The sequence below is a fragment of the Mastacembelus armatus genome, chromosome 15, assembly GCF_900324485.2.
Source record: "Mastacembelus armatus chromosome 15, fMasArm1.2, whole genome shotgun sequence".
In the NCBI taxonomy this organism is placed as follows: Eukaryota; Metazoa; Chordata; class Actinopteri; order Synbranchiformes; family Mastacembelidae; genus Mastacembelus; species Mastacembelus armatus.
In genome coordinates, this window is record NC_046647.1 from 9931414 (window position 1) to 9941608 (window position 10195).

Sequence of the window (10195 nt, forward strand, 5' to 3'; positions counted from 1 at the left end):
TAAATCAAACATTTTGTCAACTGTCATAAGTTATTAGAAGACAAAACTCAGTGTTAGGTGTTTCAGCAAAAGCATTGTACAAGTTGTATCAGGTTGTAACAACAGAACCTGCAACAACAGAAGCCACAAACTTAGCACTTTTATGTGCAGGAATGCAAAGCAGCATGACATTTTTGTAAACATTAGACATTTGGCCTGTCCAGCTAATAGAACATGTCCAAAAATGTTTGTTAGATGAAGAAAACATTTATCAACTTCAGTACATCTCAGATCAACAGTGTGGCACAGTCAAATCCATGACCTATGGAAAGTATATATCAAATGTCAAAATGTGTCATATAAATGAATAAATCTATAACATAATTTTGTGTATAAGCACATGTACAGGAGCTCAGTACAACACAAACAAAACAAAAACTATTCATGCTATAACAAATGTTTATTTTCAGCCCCAACCTCTTTGATTGTCCAGTTTGACTATACACACAGATACCTTTACCCCAAAAATATGTATCTGTTATTCCACACAGGTGTGTTAACGTGACATAATATTATATGTTAGATTAGTTTCCAATAAAGGAGGACTGGGATTAATAAAACAGGATTGTGTATTTTAGGCTGATAAAAGCTTTTAATCATCTTTAGTTTGTTAAAATCAATCACGTTCAGACTTCTGTCCTTGTGTTTTTTAGTCTGTATGAGCCTTATTTCTTTGTGTTTAAACAACAGTGCACCATCTTCTGGTAGGTAACCCTGGGATGGGAAGGTGGTGTGCCGAAAAGAGACTGCCAGAAACTGAGTACAGCCCACCGGAGCGTGCACAGCCTGTTACACGTGACACTGGCCTGATTTAGTCATAATCAATAAAGATAATTGATAAAGTTAGAATATAGAAACTTGCGTGTGTGTCTGTGGTGGTACAAAGAATTATCTTTGTAAAAGTCACATTTCTGAGAAAATGGTTACTGAATAACTGTAGTAATATTTAATTTCCATCCTGATGGGGCTATAAACCTAACAAGGCAGAAAATATTGAGTTAAGTGAAAAGGTTCTCAGTTTTGCACTGTTGCATTACCAGAAGAAATAATAATAGTATTCCTAATAATAACTCAGAGGAAATAATGTCACTTCTTGAGAATGATCTTCAGTGGAGTTGTGGTTTTTTGGAAGGTGAGTAAGCATACACTAACAGGGTGGAAGATGTAAATAAAGAAAGTGACCCACGACTTCATAGCATCAATGCTAAAACAAGATCTAGTTAACAATCCTATGACATTATCAACAGAAAAATAAAAGGAAACAGGTCAAACTCACATTCATTTCCAGACTCACACTCTCTCCTGTCTGAATGCTAAAGTGCTCAGAGTCAGTTTCTTCAGCATTTAGCATTGTTTGAGGTCATTGTGTGTAATGTTATGTGACCTGGTAAAAAAAAATATATAACTTGACTTTACTTGATAATGTCTCACAGACAGCACTGACATGTGAAAGCAAACATTTGAGATTTTAAAAATCTTCAATCCTAAAAATCTTACCTGCACAGAAAACTGCTTCTCACATCTGTTATAATATTGTCTTAATAATTCTAGTTGTGGTTTAAAACTCTCCAGGCTGGACATACCATGTTTTTTTTCTGTAATACCACTGCAGTGGCAATCTAACAACGCAAAAATGCCACTAGGGGGGAAAAAAAGGAAGACGTTACCAACTCATGCCGTAAAAAAACAATGTCCGCCAAAAATATACTTTTAACACTTTATTATCAGAAGGAAAATAGCAAAAAGAAAAAAATGCAGTATACTGACTTGATTAAAATATTAAAACTACACGTCAAGCGCGTCAAGGTTGAAAACCTATGTGGCTTCCTCCTATCCTCATTTTTCCCCCTCCAACCACCTGTGTCTTCCCTATCTAACTTCGTCCTCCTCTGCCCACAGGTGTGCAGGTAATCAACCAACCACACTCTCTCACTCCAGACACACATCCACACAAACACACACACATAACTCTAAATCGGCTACAACAACCACCAAAAACAGGCAACATATATCTTAACAGATTTTCTTATTACCTCTATAAGAACATGGCCAGAGAGATAAGAGATTGAGTTTTTGTTTTTATTTATTTTTTAAAATACTCACTCAGTTTATAATTTAGATCGCCAAATTGCTAAAAGGATTTTAAAACCGGAGCACCCGCAGTAAACCCACACCACCCAGTAGACAGTGTGAGAACTCAACAGTCAGGACAGAGATTCAAACCCGTGTTACAACTGTGAGCTCCCACTGCTACCCCCTGAGGTGGTCCATGAAATCTCAAATCCTGCCCTGTATGGGGGGGGGGGGGCATAAGTGACCTCCTGCTCCTCCAGCCTCTGTGCAGCAGAGACCAAAGGAGAAGGAAGTGGCCTGGATTTGAGGCAGAGAAAAGCCCCAGATCAACAGCAGAGATGTTTCATATGTGTTGTCTTTCTTAAGGGTTTTGTGATGACCCTGCCCACACTGGCGAAAACCCTGCAGATGGTGCTGCTTTTTTTTGGTGGGCTCATGAGGTGGGCTTTGAAACAGGAGGCAATATATTTATCAGCTGCTGGATAATCCAAAAACAGGGCAGAGAGCACAGTCTCTGCACAACCAAAATTCTTGCACAGCTCTTTGCAGATGGTATTGTCAAGGTGTTTTAACATCTCTGTGGTGATGTTGAAATCTTCACACTTGACTTCAGGCCATATTTTGTCAACCAGCCGCTCACTGATGGCGTAGTGGTCTTCCAAGGCTATGTCTATGTTTGTTTTCTTTAAGAGCCATGAGTATAGCTTCTTGACAACAGTCTTGACTTCTGCTTTCCTGTACTTGGTTCTTGTGTTGTTTTCCCAGTTTGCAGGTACTGAGGAAGACACTCTTGCCCATGTGTCCTCTTCAATACATGCAATCACCCTCTCAATGTGGCTGTCAGCCTGAGTGTTCAGCCACAGCCTCATCTGTCCAACGAATTCCCGCAGTCTGAACTCTATGTCAGTGTATATGGTCGTATGTGGCACAGTGACGAACACTCTGATGGGCGATGGGCTCGTCGCACTTGGGTCTGTGACGTTCTTACATGCCAGCTCATCAACAAAGCTGATGAGTATATCAGTAAGAGACCTTGAGAACTCCAGGTCTTCACCACTGGAAATATCTTGTAACCAGTTGACCTCACTAGCTTTGCCCTGTTGTCCCCTATCCTGATCTATTTGCAGCAGAGAGTCAACACAATCCATGTGAGACTGCACTGACTGCATGTTTGCTGGGCTGTGATCGAAGAACTTGTTCTTCAGTTGTTTCATTATTTCAGAAACTGAGAACTTTGCTAACATCTTTGCAAAAAAAATCCTGATCATTGTCATGAGTTCATGGAGGGAAACTGTAGTGGTCTCTACCTCTTCAAAACTTGTAATGTGACCAACAATGAGCAATGTTTTCTGATATGATTTCTATCTCTTCAGAGACAGATTCCAGCTGCTGAAGGTCTGAGGTCTCATCTATATGAATCTTAATCATTTCCCCAACCTCCTTCTTGATTATCTCCTGGACAGACTTAGAAACAATAACCACAGTGTTGTCTCTGTCCTCTGCTGACGCTATGGACAGTTTCTTCATGGAAGGTAGTTCGTGCAGCGTTTCCACGCTAAACTCCCGTGTCTGTCTGGTCTCATCCATAGTGTTCGCTAATCTTTATTTTATTCGCTGCTATGTCTCGGCAAGTTAGAAATCACCCTTGCCATATTATGCATCCCCCTCCCAAAGCGATTGTAAAACACATTATTCCCAAATGGGGCATGCAAATCTCGGCAGACATGCAGAGCTCGGCATAACACCGCTCTTTGACGTGAACAACGGGAGCCGGCACCTGATTGGGAGCCACTTTGTTTCTCTCTCTCTTTCGTTTCTCGTCAAGTCGCATTTGATTGGTCAATATGTGTGGCGTCTGTCTGCGCTGAGCAGAGGGGGGAGGGGCGGAGTTACACACACAGCCCACTGTGTTGCCAATTTAGCAATTTTGTCGCTATATGTAGCGAGTATTCAGACCCCTCTAGCGACACATGTTTTAAAAAGCGAATAGCGACAATTCCGGCGACTTTTTCTGGTGTTGCTGGAGACTTTTGAAGACTCTGATGTGTCTGTACTGCACCGTTCTTACACTTCTCAACTCGCCGCATCAGCTGCAGCCGCGGGCCCCTCCCCCGTCCCAAAGCCCTCACAGGCGGCCCAGTCCTCTCGCAGCAGTCCCTCCCTCCCAGCTGCAGTCACAGTAGGAGATGTTCACGCCTCCGCGTCCCGACTGCAAATGAATCGCGCATGCGCGAAGCTGTCCGGGTTCTTAAACTTGGACCTCATTATTGAAGTAACTAGTTACAAATCCAGAAGCAGCCCACACTCTCAAGTTTTTCTTAATTAATTAATATGCATTTTCATTCATTCATGGTTCAAATAAAATGTAGTTAAGAAATGTAGGCTAATTCATTCTATAATGGTACAATTTACTCAGGCTGATGACATTTTTTATGACAAAATTCTTTTTAGAGGACGTAGATAAATAGGTTAAGCAAGACGAATGTAATTATTTCTGAGAATTTATTAACTGCAGGCCGTCATCCTACATTATATGGCACAGTACAAATATTTTGAGTGTCCCTTATTTCTTATAAAGAATCACAATTGTCTCTTACTTTCCATTTCTGAAGTTGGCAAAAGCCTCCATCACAATTACATGCATGTGCCATGAATATTGAGCAATGACGTCACTTGGTGACTTCTGGCGACTTTGAGGACATCCAATAGCTACTTTCCTTACTGACGAGTTGGCAACACTGAGCACACAGCAAGCACACGAACAGGAGGGAGGGATAAAAGAGAAAAAGAGAACAAGGACCACAACGCAAACGGACTGGAAAGGTAAAGAAAAGTTGAGAAAATGAGTGACAACAGGAAACGCAGCAAAATCTGGACACATTTCAATTACACTGACCAAACTAAGGCAGAATGTAGAGTCTGCAAGACTAAAATCTCATATAGAACTGGCTCCACAAACAACCTGCACAGGCACATGACAACTGTTCATCCATCAGTGCAATTGGAAGAAAAAAAACAAGCAAGTATTTATATAATAAACATTTCATATAGTGCATGTTTTTTTTTACATTAGGAATTCATATTGCGCATAATTTTACTTTATTCTTGGTAATAAATTAATTTAAGCACCAGAAAATCTGAAGAGCCACTTGGGAGCCGAAAGAGCCGGCTCTTTTTAGTGAGCCGAACCAAAAGAACCGGAATTCTCGTCACTACACCACAGGCACAGACGCAGTGTCTGTTTTCTAGCTTTATCACGGTTTGATTAGGCCACAATCAGGCCAGCGTCACGTGTAACAGGTTGTGCGCGCTCCCGTGGGTCGTATTCAGTTTCAGGCAGTGTCACTTTTCGGCACAACACGGGTCCTCCGCGAACGCGCTTTGACTGCCGCAATACTGAAGTTGGTTCCACAATGGTCAGACGTGTTTACAGCTGAAATTTCAGGACAGAACTCTGATTAGAAAATATAGAAAACCGTGGAATAACGTAGTCGGCTATAATGTGTGTAATATATGCTATGCTGCTGCCTTTTGAACAGCCTGGTATCTAAAATGAAAACATAAAATGTGCCAACATACGGACATTGTTTACAAAACAAGTTACTTTATTCCTTGCTTTTGTGCATTTAATGCATTCACATCTTTATTTTGAATAAAAGAAATATTATTATTGTTGTTATGATTATTAGAAGTAGCATTAGGTGTTTCCATTGTTTTTCCAGGCTTCAGTTTCAGGTCTGTTACAAATACAAAGCTAACTTCGTCTTCCTTGTTGATGACAGGTCCAGTGTGCTCAGCATCTGTTGGCTTCAGGTATGTAGAAGTTATCTAAACGAAAATAAGTGAATGTAACAAAACAACAACCACACCGTGCAGTTTGTTTACTCACAGTGTCGCCTGTGTCAGGGCAGGAGAATCAAAAGTATTAAGGTCTAACCAGGTTACTATACAAGTCGTTTTGCTGGCTAACAACGTTAGCTCAGGCCGAAGATGCCGACGGCTGACACGAGATGGCAAAGTGTTGTGTACTTCCGTGTTTACATTAGCTCCTGGTCCGGTAGAACTTTGTTTTCGGGTTCGGCTCAAGGTTTGTTCTGTTTTGCTCGGATATTTCAGCTTCATTTGAATCCTTATTAACTACGTGCTGTTTATTCACAGTAACATCAGAGATGTGCGTTGCTGAGGTTTAATACGTCGTTAACCGAAGGGAATTCTTAAGTAGCAGTGTCGTTTTGCGGCAGCTAACGTTAGTTATGGTCATTTCTCATTTATCACTTTACTAGACTGTGTCGGGGAGTCTTATGTATTATTTTATCACATTGCACAACTCACATTTTACTTAATACGACACTTACAGCATGTTGTGCTTGGTCTACCTTCTACACGACTTAGAGTTGTGGATAACTATCTTGACTTTTTAACGTCTTTGGCTGAACCCTGCTGCTAGGTTAAGCGTTACAAAAGCCCAAACTAACGTTAACCAACAGCAGCTTCATCCAGGTTTAGGCTGTTGGTATACTCTTTCTCCGGGGACTGTTTTCAGAAGGTAGTTGCTTAGCTATAACATTTGCCTCAGCTTGTTTCCCTGTCACAACACAGCTCAGTGACGGACTGAAGATGAAGAGAGCTAGAGGCCGCGGAGATGAGGAGGCTCCCCGAGAGAACGGCTCTGCTGGCCGGGGAGACGACGGCGGCTTTGCCTTCGGTTCATCTGCGATGCAAGACGACGACAATGACCCGACCCTCAGGAGAGAAATACGGAGCAAATACAGGGACCTCATCAACTCAGTGCAACGTGAGTGATAGCGAAAGGCAGGTTGAGGTGGCAGCGAGCATTGGTCCTGTTCGTATGTTGAGAGGTGTCTGATCTTCCTCCTTCTGTTTTTATTTCAGAGAATCGGGAAGATATGCTGAGTCCATCCAACAACAAGCTTACAGAAGTTTTAGAGCAGGCAAACAAGCTGTTTAAAGATGGTAAGTGTGATGCAAACCACAGGAAGAAAAACAGTGTCATTTCCATTGAATAATCATGAGTAGAAGGAGACATCTGTTGTATGATCTCCCCATGCATGATAGTGTGTTTGTAGTTTGATTTCACTCTGTTCCTTGGCAGTTCGACAGGCGAGGGAAGCAGCTCTGGATGCTCAGCTGCTTGTTGTGGCTACAGACCTAGGAAAGGAGAAGGCCAGTCAACTGTTTGCTGAGGGCACTGCTTTTGATCCCACTGCTTTCGCTGAGCATCTGGTGAGTATTATTTATTATCCATATGCTTTATGTCTATGGGGGTAATGTTATAGTGAAAGTTGCTTAGAGAACATATTGCTTGAGCAGCACAAACAGTCACTGCTGTGGTGCGTCAGTGGCTGGGGAAATATTAAAAAATAAATATAACTGGGAAGAGACTCTGTCACCTGGGCAGGTGAGCACAACTTCAATAAAAAACAAATTATTTGCTTTATGTGTAGAACTCTATGGCAACATACTGACTTTATAAGAGTATACGATCTGGTGAATTTCAGTGTAGATACAGTATAATAGGTGTGAATAGTCCCCATTCACTGAACTCAGTAACATTCAGTAATACCTGAGCCATAGCTTCTGTGTAACTGCAGCAGAAATGTAAAGTTACAGCTGTATTATAATAACCCTAACTAAAAATATGGCATCTGCATTGCATCAGTAAATGTGAAGTTCCTTATTTTTCTTCTCTGAATAATTCCAGTATATTTCAGAGTGGCATTGTATCAAAGTTACTTAAATTCCATTAAGTTATCATTGTGTGTTTATTTAACCAGGTGTGTCTTGAGGTAAAACTGTAGAACATGTTAATACTTTTGTTTGTAATGCAAACACCAGGACATCTTACGCTGCAGTGGTCATATGAATAAGTCTCTGCTTCTCTGGCAGTTGTCCTTTATGGGTCTCAATCGACTAGAAGACAGGGAGGACGAGGGGCAGAACGGAGTCGGCGTCGATGGCTACCTGCCCCAGGATGCGTGGCACAGATTGGCCAGGAGAGCACAGTGTTGTTTCAAGACAGCGCCCTCCTTCCACTACATGTGAGTGCCTCAGCATGTCATGTGCCAGCTGTGATTAAAGGACCAGACTATTTGCTGGGGGAAAGGTAGTCAGGGTGCCATGATGTCCTCAAAAAAAATAACATTTTACATTGAGTCAAATACTCCAATTACAAATATATTACAAACATGTTTCATAAAATTCGTTTATTGCTCCTCCTATTATTGTTCTTGTTTTTAGGTAAGTTTGGAATTTTCCTGGTTTATTTTTGTCCCCTAGTAGTTATTTGTGTCCTGATGTCTCATTCCTACTGTTCCTTTCATCAGGATGGGTTCATTCCATGCAGAGCCTCCTCCTCCAAAGCAAAGGATAGAACGGCAAAGGAAAGTACCCAGCAAGGAGGCCAAAAGGATAATGCCTACTCAGGTAGCTAAACCTAGTCTTCCATGGCTTCAGGCTTCTACATGTAGATGTCTGTTCAAACAGTACCAGTAAGATTAATATGGCAGATGATTAATAATCAAAGTTCTGCTTGGTTATAATGTAAATGTCTGTGTTTTACGAGTGAAGCTTTGAGTTTGTCTTACAATAATAAAACTGTTTCCATTGATTCTTGATGCTTCATGTTGATGTTGTCTCGCAGCTGAAGAGAATGGAAGAGTCCCATCAAGAAGCAACAGAGAAAGAGGTGGAAAGAATCCTGGGATACCTGAAGAGTTATTATCAAGATGATCGTGAGTTACAGATTGACCTCATGGAAGGTTTATATTTAATCGTTGCAGAACGCTCATAAACTATTGACTTTCTGTTTCTGTCACAGCATCATCACCAATATCGTATTACGAGTTTGTCATCGACCCCAACTCATTTTCCAGGACAGTCGAGAATATTTTTCACACATCTTTTTTAATCAGGGTGAGCTGCCTGTGCTGAAGTTTGTTTAAACTGGGCTCTCCTGCCTCCTGCCTCCTGCTCTCCTCTAGTGTGTGTTATTAGGTTGGATGATGATGTTTGTGTTTCAGGATGGGTTGGCACGGATGTATCTGGATAATGCCAAGTTGCCTTGTATAGGTGAGAAGATGTAACATTATGGTGCTTTATTCTGACTGGAATAACAAAGCAAATGTCTTGAAGTAAATGTCTTTGTATCTCAGCGCCTGTAGAGGAGGGGGAGGTGGAAGCTGGAGGATCATGCAGCCGTAAACAGTGCATCGTCTCTATCAGCCTAAAGACATGGAAGGTTAGTAAGTTCTGGTCTAAACAACTTAATGTAGCTCCAACACCAGACCTCCTATAAAAGCATCTTGTGTTGTGTCTCTGGTCATTTTGTTGTTCTGTTTGTTCTCAGGAGCTTATTGATGCCTTCGACATCAGAGACACAATGATTCAGCCTCTAAGCCTGGAGAACGAGTGATGGATGACAACACTTTTTGTTAGCTGTAACCAAATGTTGATTTTAGGTGCATTACTTTTTTAATAGTAAAGACAAATTGTTAGAAATTTTCAAAAATTCAAAGGCCAAATGCAAATGTAGGTCACATTTGTAAACATGTCATAGTGACTTGAAGTAATAATTTCTAAATTGCCTATTCACTTTTAATATTTTTTTTATTGTTTTTAGAAGTTTGACTAATAAAAGAGAAAGAAATGAAAGCTGGTGCTATTTTAATGTGTTTATATTTAGCAGGTGTAAATGTCGTGTGTTTTAACATTTCTGACATACCAGTTTGTCCTTTAAGACTCAACATTGTGTATATTGTTTACATTTTCTGGATATTTTAGTATTCTGACCTTAACATGACATGGTGACACGATTGGAATAATTCAAAGCTGGGTTAACTAGTCAAAATTAAAGAACAAACAGCATGTTTGGAAAAGCATTGAAACATTATTTAATTGTCAATGATTAATTCATTTGGTTCATTTGCACACCAGAACTTGCTAATTGGTCTGTCAGTACTGGTTTCTTTGCAGCAATAAACCACATGCATGGCCCGTGCACAGCGGATGGTCTCAAATGACCTTTTGGCTAGGCATAACTGTTCAGTGAAGACCATTCCAGGTG

General features: G+C 40.8%; 1 protein-coding gene across 3 annotated transcripts; it reads left to right on the forward strand.

Annotated features, from left to right (window-relative positions):
- Positions 1–5464: 5464 nt before the first annotated feature.
- nsmce4a (NSE4A component of SMC5/6 complex) lies at positions 5465–9783 on the forward strand. 3 transcript variants are annotated; one of them, XM_026309549.1, is made up of 12 exons: positions 5465–5528; positions 5895–5925; positions 6712–6907; positions 7006–7086; positions 7226–7356; positions 8020–8171; positions 8457–8556; positions 8774–8864; positions 8951–9045; positions 9153–9201; positions 9285–9370; positions 9479–9783. In XM_026309549.1, the coding sequence occupies exons 3-12, from the start codon at positions 6730–6732 to the stop codon at positions 9542–9544; spliced, it is 1029 nt and encodes a 342-aa protein (XP_026165334.1). In that variant the 5' UTR covers positions 5465–5528; positions 5895–5925; positions 6712–6729; the 3' UTR covers positions 9545–9783. The 3 variants fall into 3 exon arrangements, with proteins under 3 accessions (XP_026165334.1, XP_026165333.1, XP_026165335.1); XM_026309548.1 differs by lacking the exon at positions 5465–5528 and adding an exon at positions 5590–5614; XM_026309550.2 differs by lacking the exons at positions 5465–5528; positions 5895–5925 and adding an exon at positions 6066–6199.
- The last annotated feature ends 412 nt before the right edge of the window (positions 9784–10195 follow it).

What these genes read in the sequence shown, in the direction of transcription:
- nsmce4a (XM_026309548.1), top strand. An exon ending in CTGCTTTCGCTGAGCATCTG is followed by an intron (nt 7,357 to 8,019) that starts GTGAGTATTATT and finishes CTTCTCTGGCAG; the next exon opens with TTGTCCTTTATGGGTCTCAA. An exon ending in AAAGGATAATGCCTACTCAG is followed by an intron (nt 8,557 to 8,773) that starts GTAGCTAAACCT and finishes GTTGTCTCGCAG; the next exon opens with CTGAAGAGAATGGAAGAGTC.